The sequence below is a fragment of the Patiria miniata genome, unplaced genomic scaffold, assembly GCF_015706575.1.
Source record: "Patiria miniata isolate m_02_andy unplaced genomic scaffold, ASM1570657v1 HiC_scaffold_24, whole genome shotgun sequence".
NCBI lineage: Eukaryota > Metazoa > Echinodermata > Asteroidea > Valvatida > Asterinidae > Patiria > Patiria miniata.
In genome coordinates this window covers 10,534,271-10,556,402 of record NW_024037063.1, presented here as the reverse complement: position 1 = coordinate 10,556,402, position 22,132 = coordinate 10,534,271, and the positions used below count along the sequence as shown (strand labels likewise).

Here is a 22,132-nt window from a genome sequence, read left to right as displayed (position 1 = left end):
ATCTCCCAGGCTTGGCCAATCAGCGCTTCCGTTTCATGTGTCCGCATGCGCTTTACTGGAATGAGAAAAGCAAACAAACAAGTCGAGTCGGCAAACGTGAACGCGTTGCGCACAAACCAGACACAAAATGCAATGCGAATGTGCAGCTTGTGGGTGAGGTTAGCCGCGTATTTCAGGCCAAATACGAAACTATTTTTTAAAATTAAGTGTGCCCATAACTTGCTTGAAGGATCTGCTTATCGTGATTGGATCAGATTCGCCAATATGTATCGGTCAAAAGTAAGAAGCTTTCCGTCATTTGTGCCATTTCATTTGTTGATTTGTCATGTTTGTAATTTGTTCTTCACTTTTCTTGAAACTAGTAAAAGTTGAAATCGAAAGTCAACCGACTTATGTACGGTGGGGTGGGCGTGGTGGATGGAGGGGGTGGGCTTGGGAATTAAATGGGAATGAAGGATTATAACACTTTTCACAGCTTTATGGGAGAGAAAATGAAACTAACAGGGATTATTAAATGTTCTGAATTTCCCTCCCATTTTATTTGTAACCATATTTTGAGCTACATTAACAAAGTAACAGAAAAATAAGGAAATTTGAAACTGAATGATCGACCCTTGCCCTGTTGCCATTTAACTTGTCAGGTTTTTGTTCACATGGTCATACTGATCTTAAACATTTAAATTTATTTGTTTATTTATTTGTTTCCTTTTTGTTCAAAATAGAGTTCACATCACGAACAGCAAAATGTTCACAGTTTGGTAGGTTGAATTTAAACCCATTTTATCTGCAAATTAATTCCACCACTTTTCAGCTACATCCAAGATCATTCCTTGCTCTATGATCATGCATACTAACCGAATTGAGCTGCAAAGTTATCCTGCTGTGCCAAAATGACTCGGGGGGGGGGGGGAGTACATGTATCATGATAAAGTATCCTCGAGTCACCATAATCGGCGCAGGTAACGCTTGCAAAGCGCGCGCGTTGCCCGATGCAAATTGAATGCGAGTGCGTCGAAATAGATCCTCGTCATTTTAGGTGCATGACGATACATGAAACTACCGGAACATGCGGAATGGGCTAATTTTGATCATTGGGAATTCTATTGAGAGTCAAAGACCAAAGATATTCATAATGCTGTGGATCTTAAAGTTCAAGCAGTTAACTTACATTTATTCAGTACACAGAATTAGTACTGATAAATTTGATTTTGAATGCAAGTTGATATTTGTTGTAGTAATTGCCCTGCATAATTAACTTGACAATGTTGATGTTACACCCCAAGTATGTCAATGGTCCCAACCAACTAGGTATATTGTGATCGTCCCAACTATTGTTTCGGTCCTAAAGTTGGTATATTGTGCTCTCTCAAAATTTCGATTTTCCTTTCTAAACGAAACTTAAAGGAATATAATGTCCTGTAACAAATAAATTTGCTTGTTTGTTTTTGCAGACCTTTGTACAGTTTTAAAAAGTGGTTTTAAATGGCGCGCACCAATTCAGAAAATGCGCATATTAAATTCAGAACAAATTAGGAGCGTCCCGTTCTTAATTCAAAAGTTGAAATTAATTAATTGATTACTTGTCGTGGGCCAGTTTTTTTTCGTATGATGTCTCATTGACAGGTTATGGCTGCATTGTGCAAATCCTTCCTTGAAATTGAATGACTCATGGTGTTTTTATGTATTAACTATACATGTAGATAGAGCAGTATTAATTACTAAATTGCTAATCCAATTTTGGACCCACCCTAAACACACACATTTTGAATATTGAAATGAAATGGCATAGAATTTTGCATGGTGAGCTCAAAATACAACACAACAGAGAGCCATATCAAAACTACAAGTATACAACTTTTAGAGTTGTTTGCAGGTTGGTAACTAAAAGTTGTATACATGTGCCTAGTCCGAAAATTTGGGACTCTCAATACTGTGTATGAGAGTCCCAAAACTTTAAGGTATTGAAAACATGCAAAACAAGAAAATAGACTGGCACCTAAAACAACCAGTCCAACACAGCTTCAGTACTGCATCAATCAACCATGCCAAAAGATTTTAAGAAACATGTGGCATGAAGCGGGAACTAGTCTCAATTTACTACACATTTCTCCATAGTCAAGCCACCAGTCTATTGACACTGAATTAAGAGGTCAGACTTTTCAAATAGTTGGACCATGATTGGACATGTGCCAGTCTAGTCTTTAGCCCCATTTTGAAATCACTTGACTTCACTCTCATGTGCAAAATATTGAAGAAAAGTCTCCTTTAAAAATTGAATTGAGTCTGCAAACTTGGTTGGTGAAATACTGAGGACATTTTCTTTGCCCCAGTGGAATTTTTGGAGAAAATTGCTGGCTAAACTGTGAGTAAAGTGGGCCTGATTTAGTTTTGCACGTTTCAGAGCACTCCAGAGCCCTGTCTGACATGTGCCTAGCCCCATTCTATGGCCACACACTCCGTGCTACATCACAGAGTTTAGTCCATTGTGCGGCCACATGTAATGGGGCTAGGATATGCCCAGCAGGCTATACAATGTGTACAGCAACTTTGCTCAAGCAGTAATTTCATATAATCTATGGTATTAATCCAAATAATGTATTCCAAACATAAAATTATTCAAACATAAAATTAAAGGTCCGTGGGTCCTTAACATCGGGTTTGATGTCCTGTAATAATATTATTAACAGTTTCTACAAACTATTAGATTGACCTTCCATTCAGGACTCTTTGTAGCAAACAGCAAAGGTGCAAGGGTAGAATTAACAGCTTTATAACTCTAAATTGCCACCTCCTCTGTTGCTTACAATGAAATGTTAAAGATTGACAACACAACAAGATTTTACAAAAAATTTTTACAACACATCCAGTAACAACAGTGTGAATTTTCAGGAATCTACATGTTACGTTGCGGGCATTCTGTTGGTAAATACAACCATTTGCTCCAGGAAACTCCGGAGGACATAAATATGTCCCAAAGACTTCAGAAAAGTTTTGGAAATTATGGAAAGAATGCTGCCCGTTGTGGTCACAAGATATTGGCGCCTACCTGACCTGATCAGAAATCTGTGATCTTGAAACCAAAATGCACACAGAAGTTTTTTGACATGCTGTTCTGTTCCCTCAGTATCCAGATGATCCCGGAATGCACAACACTGGTGCCCAGCAGAGTGGTGACCGGCACACAACCGTCGGCTACAAATCTCAGAGCACGTTGTTGGAGCGTATGTCACAGAGTTTCACCGGAGCCATGCTCGGCATCGGCATGTTTGTTGTGTCTTTCTTCATCCTTTTCCTGAATGAGGTGAGTCTTCAAATGCAAGGTTTTATTTAGCCGGGGGGGGGGGGGGGGGGGGGGTCCTTTCACAAGTCCTTTCACTGTTCACAAGTCCAGTCACAAGTCCCTCACAAGTCCAGTCACAAGTCCATCACAAATTCTTTCACAAGTCCATCACAAGTCCAGTCACAAGTCCAGTCACAAGTCCAGTCACAAGTCCAGTCACAAGTCCAGTCACAAGTCCATCACAAGTCCAGTCATAAGGGGCCGTTCACAATTATCAACATTTTCACGAGCGTACAAACCGTACGCTGGGGGGAGGGGGTTAATGGCCGTCGTACGCTTTTTTTTTTTTTTTTTTTTTTTAATGTCGATATGTTTTCTCGACCGTTAATGCCCGCCTAACGCTTTTTTTTTTTTTTAAATGTCGATCTGTTTTCTCGCCCGTCGCCACAGCCGACAGCCGCAACCGATGCCGATCGAGCACTTGCCGAGCCGGTCTCGCCCCGTGCCAGGCCCCGCATTGCATCCAATGAACGTATTGTGTACAGCATGCGCGGCATTGTCCTACACACGTACATGAAAATGTACTGTATGTACGTATGTACATGTATAGTCCGTATCCACTGCGTGTTTTTAACGGCCGGTGTCACATGTCATGGCCAAAAACTTGATCTACAAAAGTTACAAAAACCCTTTAAATCACATGCAAGTGTCTATATATAGACTTGTGTGAAAAAAAAATCAACATTTTTTTCGTACACTTTTAGGGGGGAGGGGGGGTCTTGAAAAAGTGTACTCTTTGTACACTTGTGAAAATGTTGATAATTGTGAACGGCCCCTAAGTCCAGTCACAAGTCCAGTCACAAGTCCAGTCACAAGTCCAATCACAAGTCCAATCACAAGTCCTGGGGGGGGGCAAGTCCAGTCACAAGTCCATCACAAGTCCAGTCATAAGTCCAATCACAAGTCCATCACAAGTCCAGTCACAAGTCCAGTCACAAGTCCATCACAAGTCCAGTCATAAGTCCAATCACAAGTCCATCACAAGTCCAGTCACAAGTCCATCACAAGTCCATCACAAGTCCAATCACAAGTCCAGTCAAAAGTCCTGTGGGGGGGGGGGGGGGGCAAGTCCAGTCACAAGTCCATCACAAGTCCATCACAAGTCCAATCACAAGTCCTGTGGGGGGGGGGGGGCAAGTCCAGTCACAAGTCCATCACAAGTCCATCACAAGTCTATCACAAGTCCAGTCACAAGTCCAGTCACAAGTCCATCACAAGTCCAGTCATAAGTCCAATCACAAGTCCTGTGGGGGGGGGGGGCAAGTCCAGTCACAAGTCCATCACAAGTCCAATCACAAGTCTATCACAAGTCCATATAGTCATAAGTAACAGGATGAACAATGGCAAAGTAATGCTTTTGTCACAGTTCATTTAAATAGCTAGTGACTTGACTTGAGACTGATGGACTTGTGATGGACTTGTGATGGACTTGTGATGGACTTGTGATGGACTTGTGATGGACTTGTGATGGACTTGTGATGGACTTGTGATGGACCTGTAATGGACCTGTGATGGACTTGTGATGGACTTGTGATGGACTTGTGATGGACTTGTGATGGACTTGTGATGGACTTGTGATGGACTTGTGATGGACTTGTGATGGACTTGTGATGGACTTGTGAGGGACTTGTGAGGGACTTGTGATGGACTTGTGATGGACTTGTGATGGACTTGTGATGGACCTGTAATGGACCTGTGATGGACTTGTGATGGACTTGTGATTGGACTTGTGATGGACTTGTGATGGACTTGTGATGGACTTGTGATGGACTTGTGATGGACTTGTGATGGACTTGTGAGGGACTTGTGAGGGACTTGTGATGGACTTGTAATGGACTTGTGATGGACTTGTGATGGACCTGTAATGGACCTGTGATGGACTTGTGATGGACTTGTGATGGACTTGTGATGGACTTGTGATGGACTTGTGATGGACTTGTGATGGACTTGTGATGGACTTGTGATGGACTTGTGATGGACTTGTGATGGACTTGTGATGGACTTGTGATGGACTTGTGATGGACTTGTGATGGACTTGTGAAGGACTTGTGATGGACTTGTGATGGACTTGTGATGGACTCGACTAGTCACACTGCATGCAGCCAATCATCAGTCCCTCATATGTGGTGAAGCTGTTGCGTTGGTAGAGGGCACTATCGACAAGATGAATCAAATCCAGTCTAGGTAACTTTGGCACTCTAACCCAAGACATTCAGTGAGGCATACTCAGAATTTCTCGGGTCAAGGTGCCAAAGTTCTCAACGTTGGATTTGATTTATCCTGTTAATACATGTAGCATCCTCCACCACCACATCCTGTCCAGGATATGGACTGGCTATATTATTGTGAACAGAGTCCAAATCCAGCCTTGAAACCAAGACCACCTAGAGGTGAGTTTGGACACCCCATTATGTCATTCCAGTGAGTGTGGCACGTAAAATTTCAACAACTTGGACGCACTGATCTTCAATAGGAGGCTTTTAAGACAAACACACCGGTCCTTTTCAATTGTTTACCTCATGTTTAAGCTAAAGTATGCATGCTCAATATAACGCAAACAATGGAAAAGGACCTATGTGTTTGCTGCTATCAACGTCTCAAAAGTCTCTCGTTGATGGAATGTTGGGCAACTAATAGTTAGGCAACCAATTTTCAGACTAAGGCTTAAGAAAGCCTTGCCTTAATTAAATGATTGTTTATTTTGAGAAAAAAAATCATTATGTACGCAAGATTATACAAACTTATTTTGTCTGAAATGTTGTGATATACTACTGAAGACAGGAAATGCTTATATGATTGTTAAAAAACTCATGTAGATAGATTCCCATATTCATCACTGGTATTTTTTCGAAATGAAGAGCAACCCTCATTTTCAATGACAACCAACTCTCCTTGGCACCACAGCACATCCCAGCTATATGGTATATTGAAACGTGTAATAGCATCATCAATCAGCTAAGCGAAGCTTAATGTGGACGTGTGGCTATTCAATTCCAATGTATTGCCCAATGAAGCGGATGTAATAAATGTATTGGTTTCAAGATACTTGCGAGAAAGTGTAAGGTCCTGTATCAGACTGGGACCTGGAGGGTTCTTAAACGTGCAAAACATATCAGGCTAACTTTACTCACTCTTTAGCCAGCAAATTTCTCTAAAAAATCCATTGGGCAAAGAAAAGGTCCTCAGTATTTCACCATCCAAAATTGAAGACTCAATTGAGACATTTCTTCAATATTTTGCACATGATAGGGAAGTCAAGTGATTTCAAAATGAGGCTAAAGACAAGACTGGTACATGTGCAGCCATGGTCCAACTGTTTGAATAGACTGACCTCTTCATTCAATGTCATTTAGTCTGGTGGCTGACTATGGAGAAATGTGTAGTAATAGAGACTAGTTCCGAACTTGCCACATGTTTCTTTTGGCACAGTTGATTGATGCAGTACTGAAGCAGTGCTGGACTGGTTGTTTCATGTGCCAGTCTATTTTTTTGTATTGCATGTTTTCAATACCTTAAGTTTTGGGACTCTCATACACAATTTTGAGAGTCCCAAATTTTCGGACTAGGTCCTGTACGTGGCATGCACTGGCAGATCCATAACCTGTGTAATGTTGATTTTTGATATCAATACAGTAAATGTTTGTGCTTTCTTTCCAGGGCAAAGCAGTACAGACAGCGTACTCTTTAGACGAAGGTCTACGCCTTGTCGTACCCATCACCAACAACAAAGTCATCTTCCAGGAAAACAACTACAAACTTGTGCATTTGACGGGGAATCTGAGAACAGATCAGGTTTGTTTGGATTATAAAGTTGAACAAAGGAAAGTTTCTGGAGCGGGATTTGAACCTGTGACCTCCTGAACACTGGTCCGGTTTTCTTGGAGATTGCAGGTTTAATCCTAGTCCGAAAATTTGGGACTCTCCATACAGTGTATGAGATATAGAGTCCCAAAACTTAAAGTATTGAAAACATGCAATACAAGAAAATAGTTTGGCACCTGAAACAACCAGTCCAACACTGCTTCAGTACAGCATCAATCAACTGTGCCAAAAGAAACATGTGGCATGAACCGGGAACTAATCTCTATTTCTACACATTTCTCCAAAGTCAGCCACCAGACTAATGACACTGAATGAAGAGGTCAGTCTTTTCAAATAGTTGGACCATGGTTGGACATGTACCAGTCTGGTCTTTAGCCTCATTTTGAAATCACTTGACTTCCCTCTCATGTGCAAAATATTGAAGAATTGTCTCCATTAAAAATTTGAATTGAGTCTGCAAACTTGGTTGGTGAAATACTGAGGACTATTTCTTTGCCCAATGGAATTTTTGGAGAAATACGCTGGCTAAAGAGTGAGTAAAAGTTGGCCTGATTTTTTTTTTTGCACGTTTCAGAGCACTCCAGGTCCCAGTCTGGTTTAAACCCTGCTCCAGTCAATTTTTTTGTTCAACTGTATAATTGTTTTATTGTTGATGTACGGTACCCTAATGTGGCGCTGCCCCCAACATGGCGCACTTTGATTTTTCGCCTGTAGCGCCTACCTAGAGCAAAAGTTTTAACTAAAATATCACAGAAAGTAAAATTTCATCAAGTTCTAAACACTCCTGTTCATAAATCACGAGTTTATTTCCCCGTAACAAAGTTAGAAGAAAAAATAATTTTGGCGTGATTTTCCGATTTTATTTTCAAGTGCAAAGTGAACCCTTTGAAAATGCCCCAAGAAATAAGAAAATAATTTTCTGACAAACATCTGGCTGGGTATGTAAGTATAGATAATAATTATTTATCAAAATTTATCAAGTTTACAGAAATTCTTAAATGTTAATTTGGAATTTTCCAAGATTTATTCAAGTGCGTCACGTTAGGGAACACTCCGCCAATTTGTGCCCAATTTCCGGACGCCACCGTTTTTGAATTTCGGATTGAATGTTATGAAACCGAAATTGTTCACAGAGGTTAAATAGCAAGCATTAATAAGGTAAAAGTACTAGTATTTTACTGCATGAATTTGAGGCTTGTCAACAAAGAAGTTTGGCAACACTAGACGAGGAAAGTCGGGTAAGCTTCGAAGTGCGCCACGTTAGGGAACACGACTATATATGCACCTAGTCAGTTTCCCATTGTGGTTTGTGATTTCAGGTTTGTTGTTGCAAATTTGTTAACAGATTGATCATATGTTGGAGTCTGCTTGATTTTATCCAAATATGTTTTGTGTTTTTGATAGCCGCTTGTAGATGTGCTGTTTGATGTGAGTGTGCAGGCTGTCAAGCTGAGACGAGATGTGGCTATGTACCAATGGGTGGAACACCAGAAGAAACGAGAAATCGATGAAGGATCAGAGATAAGGATAGAAACAGATTATATGTACAGTAAGTTTAGTGCTTTTCTTTTTCTTTTCTGAAAATCGCTATCCATTATCAGCAACCAACATCCAAGACAGAGTTTGCTAGAGGTGACGGCTAGAAAAAGAATGTAGAGCAATCTTAATCAATTCAGGCGATTCACAATGCAGTGCGCCACCAAGCGTTTGCCATGGAGAGTTTATATTTTAAGTTTACGGTTGGCAAAATATGGCCCATTTGAATGAGTGTCAGTAGACAACTTGAGCTAATTTGTTACAGATTGGGGCATAGCGTTCTGCCGCCTTACTAAAAAACACCTTTTTTTTTTTTTTTAAAGGGCAAACATATACTCAAATCATACGCTTACGAAACTACTGACCGGAAACGCTAACAATTTCAAATGTTCCGTGCTGCGAATTTGTCAACCATCTCCCACAATGCACTGGGAAAAATTAGCTCTTAGTGGCAAAATCTTGGTGGCGCACTGCATTGTGAATCGCCCGAATTTGACAGGGTTTCCACAGTCAGGAAAACTCATGGAAAGTCCGGGAAAAAAGTTGTTCTGGGAAATTATGGAAAAGTCATGGACATCAAGATCATGTAAGGGTTATTTTTGACGGGGGTTTAAGGATGGCTGTAAGGGGAGGAGGAGGCCATTATTAATTAAAATTTATTTTCAAAAGCTAACAAATGGTTAGCCTAACATCAGCGGTTCATCGGTATCATAATAACAAACGACTTTTCTCTGCAAAATGGCCTTAAATGTCATGGAAATTGTCATATTTTAGTCCTGGAAAGTCCTGGAAAGTCCTGGAAAAGTCATAGAATTTGGTTTCAGATTTCTGTGGGAACCGTGATTTGAATAAGATAAAGATTTACGGTAGCACCATGTGACAAACCTCTTTTGTGAGTTTGCTAGGTTCTGAGAAGAACCGTGGAAAACTGAACATTTTGGACAGTATACTCTGCCCGTCGTCAGGAGACTGATGACGTCTTCTGATGACAGGCAGAGTATACTGTCCAAAATGTTTAGTTTCCCCCCAGTTCTTCTCAGAACCAAGCAAACTCACAAAAGAGATTTGTCACACGGTGCTACCGTAAATCTTGATCTTATTGATATCTTTACCATGTGAACCTTTAAATCTTATCCAAGCAGTTTGAAGTTCATATTATTTTAATCAGATTTCAGGACTCTAATCAAGAATCAGTACTTGGAGAAATCTTCACATCCATTTGAAAAAAAGTGAAGTTAGTAATTTTGGCTTTGGATTTTTGTTACCACTATCACCTTTTGTTTCACCAGTAATTCTTGTAACAAAAAATACAGTTTTGTATGCTGAAAGCTTTTGCAGTTCCAGACAGTAAGAACTGGTGTAAATTCTGCAGCTCTGTGCATTGCAAATTTACCAGTTAAAAAAAAATTAATCGGACATTTTTTTATATGTTGGTTCTAAAATATGATAACATGTATACCAACATTTTAGCTTCACTTTTCTTTTCCTTTTGTGCCCACACAGCCAAAGAATGGAAACCGTACGTTGTAGACGCCAATGGCTTCAACAATCCCGCCCACCATCAGAATCCAAAGTGAGTCCACCAGACACCTCAGCTGACCAAATCACGGACCAACATTTTAAGAGGAAACGTTTGCTAAAGCCCTAGTCACACATTCACGGTTTGTAGCTCGGGATATGCTAGGGTTCTGCTAAGGTTGTACTAAGGTTGTACAAATGTACGAACGCTTTGTTCGAAGGAGAACCTTGGTCATCTGTGGCCCAATCGCAGACTGCCGTGTTGTTAACGTCATTATTCTTAGTAATACCCTCAATATTCTTCACCAATCCATCCATATTCTTGACAAACCGTGGTGTGTTCGTAGAGAAACCGAAGGACAGTCGTGGCTAAGAGTCCTGAAACTGTTGTGCATTCTTAGAAAGTTGATTTCTCCACGAATCTCGATGTTTCATTATTCTTAGTTATACCGTCAATATTCTTCACCAATCCATTCATATTCTTGACAAACCGTGGTGTATTCATAGATAAACCGAAGGACAGTCGTGGCCAAGAGTCCTGAAACTGTAGTGCATTCTTAGAAAGTTGATTTCTCCACGAATCTCGATGTTTCATTGTTCTTAGTTATACCGTCGATATTCTTCACCAATCCTTCCACATTCTTGACAAACCGTGGTGTATTCGTAGAGAAACCGAAGGACAGTCGTGACTAAGAGTCCTGAAACTGTTGTGCATTCTTAGAAAGTTGATTTCTCCACGAATCTCGATGTTTCATTATTCTTAGTTATACCGTCGATATTCTTCACCAATCCATCCATATTTTTGACAAACCGTGGTGTGTTCGTAGAGAAACCGAAGGACAGTCGTGGCTAAGAGTCCTGAAACTGTTGTGCATTCTTAGAAAGTTGATTTCTCCACGAATCTCGATGTTTCATTATTCTTAGTTATACCATCGAAGTTCACCAATACATCCATATTCTTGACAAACTGTGGTGTCTTCGTAGAGAAACCGAAGGACAGTCATGGCTAAGAGTCCTGAAACTGTTGTGCATTCTTAGAAAGTTGATTTCTCCACGAATCTCGATGTTTCATTATTCTTAGTTATACCGTCGATATTCTTCACCAATCCATCCATATTCTTGACAAACCGTGGTGTATTCGTAGAGAAACCGAAGGACAGTCGTGACTAAGAGTCCTGAAACTGTTGTGCATTCTTAGAAAGTTGATTTCTCCACGAATCTCGATGTTTCATTATTCTTAGTTATACCGTCAATATTCGTCACCAATCCATCCATATTCTTGACAAACCGTGGTGTATTCGTAGAGAAACCGAAGGACAGTCGTGGCTAAGAGTCCTGAAACTGTAGTGCATTCTTAGAAAGTTGATTTCTCCACGAATCTCAATGTTTCATTATTCTTAGTTATACCGTCGATATTCTTCACCAATCCATCCATATTCTTGACAAACGGTGGTGTGCTCGTAGAGAAACCGAAGGACAGTCATGGCTAAGAGTCCTGAAACTGTTGTGCATTCTTAGAAAGTTGATTTCTCCACAAATCTCGATGTTTCATTATTCTTAGTTATACCGTCGATATTCTTCACCAATCCATCCATATTTTTGACAAACTGTGATGTATTCGTAGAGAAACCGAAGGACAGTCGTGGCTAAGAGTCCTGAAACTGTTGTGCATTCTTAGAAAGTTGATTTCTCCACGAATCTCGATGTTTCATTATTCTTAGTTGTACCGTCGATATTCTTCACCAATCCATCCATATTTTTGACAAACTGTGATGTATTCGTAGAGAAACCGAAGGACAGTCGTGGCTAAGAGTCCTGAAACTGTTGTGCATTCTTAGAAAGTTGATTTCTCCACGAACCTCGATGTTTCATTATTCTTAGTTATACCGTCGATATTCTTCACCAATCCATCGATATTTTTGACAAACTGTGGTGTATATTTGTAGAGAAACCGAAGGACAGTCGTGGCTAAGACTAGTCCTGAAACTGTAGTGAATTCTTAGAAAGTTGATGTCTCCATGAATCTCGATGTTTCATTATTCTTAGTTATACCATCGATATTCTTCACCAATCCATTCATATTCTTGACAAACTGTGGTGTATTCGTAGAGAAACCGAAGGACAGTCGTGGCTAAGAGTCCTGAAACTGTTGTGCATTCTTAGAAAGTTGATTTCTCCACGAATCTCGATGTTTCATTATTCTTAGTTATACCGTCGATATTCGTCACCAATCCATCTATATTCTTGACAAACTGTGGTGTATTCGTAGAGAAACCGAATGACAGTCGTGGCTAAGAGTCCTGAAACTGTTGTGCATTCTTAGAAAGTTGATTTCTCCGCGAATCTCGATGTTTCATTATTCTTAGTTATACCGTCGATATTCTTCACCAATCCATCCATATTCTTGACAAACCGTGGTGTATTCGTAGAGAAACCAAAGGGCAGTCGTGGCTAAGAGTCCTGAAACTGTTGTGCATTCTTAGAAAGTTGATTTCTCCGCGAATCTCGATGTTTCATTATTCTTAGTTATACCGTCGATATTCTTCACCAATCCATCCATATTCTTGACAAACCGTGGTGTATTCGTAGAGAAACCAAAGGGCAGTCGTGGCTAAGAGTGCTGAAACTGTTGTGCATTCTTAGAAAGTTGATTTCTCCACGAACCTCGATGTTTCATTATTCTTAGTTATTCCGTCGATATTCTTCACCAATCCATCCATATTCTTGACAAACCGTGGTGTATTCGTAGAGAAACCGAAGGACAGTCGTGGCTAAGAGTCCTGAAACTGTAGTGCATTCGTAGAAAGTTGATTTCTCCACGAATCTCGACGTTTCATTATTCTTAGTTATACCGTCGATATTCTTCACCGATCCATCCATAATCTTGACAAACCGTGGTGTATTTGAAGAGAAACCGAAGGACAGTCGTGGCTAAGACTAGTCCTGAAACTGTAGTGAATTCTTAGAAAGTTGATTTCTCCACGAATCTCCACAGTTCATCATGATCAATTGAAATTCTTTGTTAGCTGTGGATATTATTAGTAGCTCCAAACCGTGAATGTGTGACTGGGGCTTAAGCATAAATTATGTGCTAAGCACAGATTGGCTAGGAACTAGTCACAAGCATATTTACAAGCTGGCTGCTTAGAATTTTTGCTAAGAAAAATATCTGTAGCAGGTTAATTTCTGTGCTTAGTAGCTCACAAAGCTCGCATCGTTCATAAATATTTGCTTTTACACAATGCCTGAATAGATCCTCGTCCATTTTCTACACAGAGAAATGCTAGTGCGCCCAATGACCTTTGTAGCCATACATACCTACGTAGGCAACTACATGCTGAAAGACAGTCTAAAGGAGAAAATTGACGCATTCCAGCCCTACGTTCCCAGCACACAGCCAACCAACCCAAATGTCAAGCTCATGGACGGGATATTTTACCAGGCAGAGAATCCTCACCGGCCCAAGGTAATTACTTGAAACTCACCCACTCACTAAGTCGGCCAGAGCCAAGCCCTGGCACGGAGCCTCCATTCGTCACGATTCCTCATGCATGCATCTAGCTCATTTGTCTCTTCCACCCCTTTGTCTCTCTTCAATACAGGGCGAGTAAAAAAAAACAAATGTCGGGACTTCTGTTTTATTGAAGTTCTGCATGTAGGGCGAGTAAAAAAAACCCAAATGTCGGGACTACTGTTTTATTGAAGTTCTGCATATAGCACTTTCAAAATCTAGGATGTAAAAGCCCAATTCATCAGCTTCCTTTTAGTACAAAAATCATTCAAATCACTCATGTACTTTTCAAGTTACGGAATTTTAAACACAACCACCGTTTTAAGGTTCTGTCCACGGATCACTAAAAAGGTGTGCGTTCTTTCAACAAAACGAAAACAAATCACACACATCCCTATGTGATTTCTTTTCGTTTTTTTATGAAAGAACACTGGTCTTTTTTTGGGATCCGTGGACGGAACCTTAAAACGGTGGTTGTGTTTAAAATTCTGTAACTTGAAAAGTACATTAGTGATTTGAATGATTCTTGTACTAAAAGAAAGCTTATGAATTGGGATTTCATATCCTACATTTTGAAAATGCTGCATGCAGAACTTCCCTTAAACAATGGTCCCAACATTTTTTTTTTTTTTTTTTTTTACTCACCCTGTACATTTATGTATGATGCCTTTGGTCTGCCTCTGTGTTTTCTTCCATGTGTCGGCCCCCAGAGTATTAGCTGACTCGTGGGTAGCTCAGCATGACGGTGGCAATGTCTTGCTAATTTCATCCTTCTGAAGGCAATTTTGTCCCCAACCTTAAGAAGCTCCCCATACAGATCAGTGTTAGTAATATGATCTCTCCAGCTGATGTTGAGTACAGCTCTCAGCATATGAGTATACATAGGTGCTGTTACATGTTACATGAGTACACATAACAGTGGAGCTATTTTTCTGCTCCTGTAGTCCATACCAATATTGTGATCAGATTTACTTGAATAGGATTATTAGTGGAAAATCCTGTGTTTTACACCTGAAGAATTAACTTGCAAAAACGGGGATTAGTGCCAGTATTAAACTTTCATGGAACTTTGGGAGATGTTTCCACAGTTTTAGTGCATGATGTAAACAAGGAACAACTACATGTATTGTGTGTCTGTTAGTTAACTGTTTGTTCATTTATTTGTTTGTCTGTAGGTTGGGGACATGAGAGTGACCTTCAGCTATTCCGGGGTGAGCGGCGACAAAGATTCTCCCCTCGGTCCTCCTGATAAAGTAAGTCATGTTTGTTACACCTTATCTTCAACCAAACTTGAATCCTCAATCCTGATTGGTTGATTCATGGCAACTTCAGCGTGATATTATCCTATACGCTAAGGTCTACATGCGACCGTGTGTATTGCAATATTCTCAGATGTCCGCGCTATTCCTACTCCAGGCATGTGAAATGTGATACAAAGTGACCACCGTGCGCGCATGGCATCTTTACTGTGCGTCAAGTTTGCATGCAGATAAAATCATCACCCACTCGCGCTCATGGAACAAAAAAGATGTGCGTCTGTATAGAGTACCGAAGCGAATACATCACGCGCACAAAATGTGTGTAATAGACATTAGCGCATGATTCAGCCCGTGAACCAACACGCGCGCATACTCCATTTGTTTGCAGGACACTTTCTGGTTCTAAATGACGTCACACTTCGGCACTCCATTCCACATACCACTTGGGCTTTCAGGTCAACTCGGTCCGTGACCAACTCGGTCCGAGTCAACTCGGTCCGTGACCGACTCGGTCCGTGACCGACTCGGTCAGTGACCAACCGAGTTGACCGGCACCCCCACTTGGGCTTGTGGCATATGGGACACAGATGCACTACATCTTTGTGAGGTAACTAATATCGTCCCGGCTGTACCTGTTTTCGAGGCATCAAGTTTGCGAGGTTTGACCTTGTAGCGACGCACAGGCACAGATTCATACCGCACATGATTTGTTGTGTGTGCGGTACGTGTTCCACCGCCAGCCCCCAAAATTTGGAAACCGAAGGCTATGTCGGTGTTTTTCTCTTGCTTGAAATAAATCCTTACACCCTCGAAAACCCGTACATCAAGGATATTATATACATATATTAATGAGCAAATGCGCCTCGACCAATCCCTCGTGCCTGCTGATACAGTAAGTTCAGTTTTTTACACCTTATACATATTCATGAGCAATTGCACCTCTTCAATTGTGGCTCTGGGAAGTAAAAGTATAGTGTCTCAGACACCTAGGCGCTCTCTTGTGTAGTACACAGCGCCATCTACAGCCTGTCTCCAAAAAAATGGTACAATCGAAAACAATTTTTTTTTTTCAATATTAAATCTCAACATAAGTAAGTCGTTTTGAGCATCACATTAAAAAAAAAAGACCAGGCTTTCCAATACTTTTTGTTTCATCTCATTTGCTTTTGTCAATCCAGAGATAACTCCAGTTTACTGCGGAGCACAAAAATCGAGTTTGTTTCTTTTGCCAAGTTGCAATCTTTTGTGAGCTTCAAGACAGCATGGCGGAGTACTCGAAGAAACTACTCTGCCCGTGCATAAAAGTGGCACAAAATCGATTTTGGTGTTTCGCACTAAAATTGATTATATCTCTGAATTGACAAAAGCAAATAAGATCAAACAAACACTATTGGAAAGCCCAGTCTTTGTCAAGTAAGAATGACTTATTTTGAAATTTCATATTTAACCAATTTTTTTCGGATTGTACCATTTTTTTTTAGACAGGCTGTATGTACAGTTCATGCGCCGACTCAATATGGCTTTTATATAAATTGGCGAATTCTTGATGTTGATTTTAACCAGGTTAGCATAATAGCCAAGCAGTCTGGGAACCAGCTAACAAAGTACCAGACAGAGGCAGGGGACCCTCTGGAACTAGTTCACTTCGGAGAAAAAACTGCAGAGGTAAAGACCATTTTTGTTTTACAAATTTGCTTAGGGGATCCCATGAAATGATTTCTAAATTGTATTACTTGCTTTTGCTGTATCCAATCAGGATACAGAAAGAAAGTTCCCATCCAGGGGTTACTATATTAGAGGTTGAAATTAAAGTAACCATGGGGACGAGGTTGGGTTTCCAGAGTTATGGCTGTTGTGTCTATTGTCAGCCTGCACCCATGTAGTTTTTATGAGCAAAGACCTTGACAATGGGCCTTATGCACGAGTCCGCCATATTGAAGTGAAAGTGAGGTAAAATCTTAATTTTTGGTACTTGCGAAGAGAAATGAAAGCAAGCTAATTACTAATTAATTCCAGTCTGCTTCAATGAATAATTTAGAATTTGTATTCATAAATACCTCAGACAGTTTAGCCATTTCTATTGGTCGAGAGCCTGTCACGTGGCCGGTCTTAAACGGATGATAAAGACATGGCTAGCTGGTCTTAAACACTTTTCCAGTGTCACATAAAATGTGGACTCCTAAAAATCCAGTGCCTCTTACCGTTTCATTGGTTGAACGTTCACAATCCTCACGTAGGCATGCGCAACACTACCAGTGAGTCAGAATTTTATAGTTCTAAATTCAAAACGCAACGCGCCAGGTGCGTTCTGCGCGACATCGCGCAGAACGTGCTACGCGCGCGTCAATCTCAATAAAAGGGTTGTTTACATCTTACTCGCCAGCTGAACACTCCATTATTTTGATAGAGAGATGTTTCAAAAAGCTGGAGTGAACTTGTTGATCAAAATCGGGATTTTTTGAACGAATTCCTCGATTTTTTTTTACCGAAAAGGTATTTATGAATGGGAATAAATATGTGCTCGGTCGGTATTAATCACTCTGTTTAAGACTGCTTAGAGTCTGGGTGCTGATAATTACCCTCGCCTCCGGCTCGGGTAATTATCAGCACCCAGACTCTAAGCAGTCTTAAACAGAGTGATTAAAACCTCTCGAGCACACATTTATTCCCTTAATTAAACATTCCCTAATGTTTAAAGCAAAGCAAGATTAAAAAAAAAAATGACAGTAAAATAAAGCTGCATTATGCCTGCATAAAAAGTCTGGCGCCATCCCATTCAACTGTTAACAATGAATGAAACACATTCAGGGAACTCGACAAAAATGGCCAACTTGTGCATAAGGCCGCAAAGTTCAAGACAAGAGATTCACATGCGGCCTACTGAAGCTAATCGATTTAGTTTTTCCTGTCCCCTTTTTCCAGGAGATGATTTTAGATGAGTTATATTCTAGCAACGTGCTGACCTGGACATTACGAGCCGGTGGCTGGCTGCTCATGTTCCTGGGTTTGAACTTCATGACCAACATTATATACACCATAGGTGAGTAAGAAGTCATTTTCATCTGACATAATCTATGCATAGACCTTCTCTGATGTACGTGAACTGTGATGTTTTGTGTGAGTGGGTTTTATGTTGCAGCCTTGCATTGCTTTGCAGTTTGTGACTTTTGGGCACAATTTGATATCGATATAGTAAAGTGCACCTTTTGGTGTTAAGGCGCTACATCATTATTGCTCATTGGGCCAATGAAACATTCCAAAGACAATCTCAGCTCCCTGAATCTCAACTTCATGAATGTGCTAAAGCTATTTTTTTTTTTTTTAGCCACAACATCTTCGCGTGAGCGTCAGGCGTCGTTGGTGCTAGAATACGTTCAAATTTAATTTGTGATGGTCTCCCAGACTACCCCCCCCCCATAACTTGGGATCATTCAAAAATACGCTGTGGATGGACCAGGAACCAGTCTAGGCCTCCCCCAACTCTCCTTTTCTGGCCGTTGAAGAAGTACTTGTGCAAGGAGCCCATATACATGTACAGCTCACCGCCTCAATGCTGCCATTTCAGCGCCAAGCAGCTAAAATCAACCACAATAACCATCTCGACCCTCACAGGTACCCAGTTATTCTCCTCTGAGGAATAGCAATGAGTGACAAAGTGCCTTGACCAAGTTTCCCTGCGCCCGTCTCTTTGCGCGTTCATGCGCATTCGATGCACCTTCGATTATCCCGAATGACCCGTGACCCATATCACTGTGTGCATGCGCAGTTGGAATACCGAACTGGCTTATTAGAGGCATTACTGGGAGTGAAACTTTAGGAGAACTTTGCGGTTACATCATGTGAAGTGAGTCACTCTTGAAAGGGAAGTTCTCCTAAGAAGCTACAAACTTGGGGTTCTTCTCACAACCACCCGTTTTTAAGAGATCGTCATTTCACATGGTAAATCCACAAATTTTTCTTGCGACATTATACTGAAAGCTTGACTTTGTTTATCATATCTCCACAGTTGACTGGGTCCCATTGCTCCGCACCTTGGTACGCATCGGCCTGACAGCATTCAACATCTGCGTCTCGCTCTCGCTAACCACCATGACCATTGCCTTGGGATGGCTATGGTATCGCCCTCTATTGTCCCTCGCATTGTTAGCCCTCGGCCTTCTGCCTGTAGCTTACTCGTACATCAAGGGGACAAACGTCAAGCATGATTCCCACGTTTAGTGGATGGAGACTTGTATAATTTAGTTTGAACTATATCTCCTGTACAGCATGAAGGCTGAACCTGATTTCACGAAGCACTGCGTCGCGTCGCAACTCGAGTTACGACGTGTAACACGTCGCAACTCGCGACGCGTCGTATCATCCATTTCACGAAAGTTGCGATGTGTTGAACGCGTCGTAAGTTCCTTGACAACGGCTTAAAACACGTGTTACGACGTGTCTAGTGGTCATCGCAAAATAAGAAGAGTCATTATCTAAGCCAGTTTAATGCCATAAACATTACATTAACGAGATTATAATACCAAGGCAATGTGTGTAAAGTTGTCAATAGAAAATTCATTAAATAATTATGAATTAGACTGGAATATTGCAGTTGAAAATTTCAAAGTAGCTATACAGTCCACTGAGAGCTTGTTTTCCTTCAAAATTGCATCGCACGACCGCCATTTTGTTTTACGTTTTAACAAATTTCGAGCTGAGATCCGACGACTGTTTGTTGAATATCAGACGACTATTTACTGTACGCTGACTAAATACATAAAACAGTCACCGAGTCGTGCTATAAATACACCTACGACGCGTCGCACTTACGACGTGTTTCGTGAAATGGATCGCAGGAAGCGTCGCAGCTGCGACGCATCGTAGGGATGCGATGCGTCGCAGCGATGCGATGCATCGTAAGTTGATGAAATCGGGTGCTGGTCAGTTCACATTTACTCTTTACGTGAGAGTCTTGGTACCAAACACTGACTAGGCTCGTCATGTTTTTCTTTACTAACATATGTAGTAATTAACACGATTGATTGACCAGCAGTTTTTAACTATTTTTCATTTTATTGTGGTAATAAATTTGCAATATTTTCAATAATGTATTGTAATATTATGCTGCAATATCATATTGTAATGCTTTGGTTTTTAAAGCGGTGGAAATGCAAAGCGTTGCTTTCAATGGTTTGCAGTGATGCTGAATTAGGGATAATGTTGCATGTGAACCGGTGTGGTGGGAACCGTCCCTTCTAGACTGGTTCCCCTTTCCTTTTGAAGTCTAGAACATGATGAGGGGACGTGACACCAGCCTACCCTGCTCTCAATGCCAGGAGAAACTTCTATCAATGTCACATTTGCTGCTGAAATGTAAATGAATAACACTTGAGGCACTCTGGCAAATGGGACAGAACTGGGAGGAGGTCGAAATGAGGTTTTCAGTTTTAGGAAAGAGAATCAAAGTCTCCTTACAGTACTGTTTGTTGTACTTCAAACGGACATTCCATGGACAATTTGTGACTGTTTAAAATTCCCACTTATTGACATATCAAGAAAGTAAAAAATCTGGAAAGATTTCCATAGAAGAAGTTTACTAATTTTCCTCTGTATTGACTAACAAGCCCCCAGATAGCAATTTCATGTCATCAAAGTCAATTTGAGCAGTGAGAAAATACAAGCATTTTCTTAGAAAACACTTAGAATTTTTCAGTCCACTCTCATAGGGTTTGTACACAGGGTGTTGAGTGAACTTCTTATATGGAAATCTTTCCAAAAGCCTTTGTGAAAATGAAAGATGCCACATGTTTTTTTTCAAAACAAAAAACAAACTTTTATTCCACAATTTTGTACTATTTCTTTAAAATAACTGTAGTAGACATATCAAAGATTACAAATATTAATATATAGATCAGCAAATGAAACAGAAATCACCACCATTTGGGGTTTTGTTTGCATTTTTCTCCACTACGGCCTGTATGTGCCCAGTTTCGTCTCATTTTGCCCAAACGTCTCACAAGTGTGCATATGGAACAGTATTGGAAGTTGACCGACTAGTTCCCTCTGCTTCGCTTCTTAACTAGTTTGTCAACTTCCAATACCTCGGGGAGCGAAATATCAACTGTCCACCCTCAAACCATGTTATAATTTGTTTTACTATACCTCATACATATTCAGTTGCCGATTTTTCCCGCAGTATGCATCCACAAAAATATCTTCGGAGAAACTTGTCCTGCTCACCAGAAGAATAATATTAGTCAAACTCGGAAAAGTTCAGTTCGTTTGCAATACAGTAACTACGGTTGTAAATACAATTGTTTTTGGACAACTTTTTTTAGTACAGGAGGCATCTTTATTGTCCACAATATTCTCCAATTCGGCATCATTCATGTCATTGAGGGCGGGAAAATGCTTATTATCATTTACGTGTGCAACCATCCTTTCATGTATAGCTATAGGGCGATGTTCGCGCGTGCGATCTTCACAAGTGTGACGATTGCTTCGTAAAGCGCATGCGTAGTAGACAGTCGCACAGGTAACCCATGCGACAGTCTACTATGCATGCGTACTTAGCCTGTGCGTGAATACTCGCGCGTGTTTGGTAAACAGCAAATATAGCATCTGGCATGTGATGGTGAATGGACCACTGAGAATTCGGCTCTTGGTCATGAATATGTATGAGGTATAGTAATGAAATACAGTTGCTGTAATTGTTCACTGGCGTCCATTGGTAGGTTACACAGGGCCCTGTGCATGCGCCCATAGTGTTGAAGTCAAGCTAAATGAAGGATCACGAGTACACCACAAATCCGGTCACAAGTAAATCACAAGTCTACTCACAAGCCAAGTCACAAGTAACAGCTAGGGCACTGAGTTGACTTAGGACGATCTGTGACTGACTTGTGATGGCCTTGTGACTTGTGATTGACTTGTGATCCAGCCCTGAGCATCATAGTACCAACTAGGGGGGCCCACTACCATCAAAAATACAAAATTCCAGGGGCGGATCCAGGATTTTCCAAAAGGGGGGGCGTGAAATTTTTCAAACCTGTGCGGGAAGTTTTATAGTGACACACCAACTCACAACAAAACTTTGAACTTTAGAAGCTCTCGGGTGCATTTTAGAGCAAATCTGGGGGTCTCTGCAGCAGATTTTTCCTCAAAATT

General features: G+C 40.8%; 1 protein-coding gene across 2 annotated transcripts; it reads left to right on the top strand.

Annotated features, from left to right (window-relative positions):
- The first annotated feature begins 66 nt into the window (after positions 1 to 66).
- LOC119732697 (transmembrane protein 43-like) lies at positions 67 to 19,340 on the top strand. Of its 2 annotated transcripts, XM_038206339.1 has the most exons (11): positions 67 to 279; positions 723 to 758; positions 3,125 to 3,301; positions 6,998 to 7,132; positions 8,567 to 8,711; positions 10,202 to 10,271; positions 13,493 to 13,682; positions 14,903 to 14,980; positions 16,550 to 16,651; positions 17,909 to 18,026; positions 18,993 to 19,340. In XM_038206339.1, exons 1-11 carry the CDS (start codon positions 133 to 135, stop codon positions 19,202 to 19,204), a joined length of 1,410 nt encoding a protein of 469 aa, XP_038062267.1. In that variant the 5' UTR covers positions 67 to 132; the 3' UTR covers positions 19,205 to 19,340. The 2 variants fall into 2 exon arrangements, with proteins under 2 accessions (XP_038062267.1, XP_038062268.1); XM_038206340.1 differs by lacking the exon at positions 723 to 758 and having other exon boundaries at positions 68 to 279; positions 18,993 to 19,339.
- The last annotated feature ends 2,792 nt before the right edge of the window (positions 19,341 to 22,132 follow it).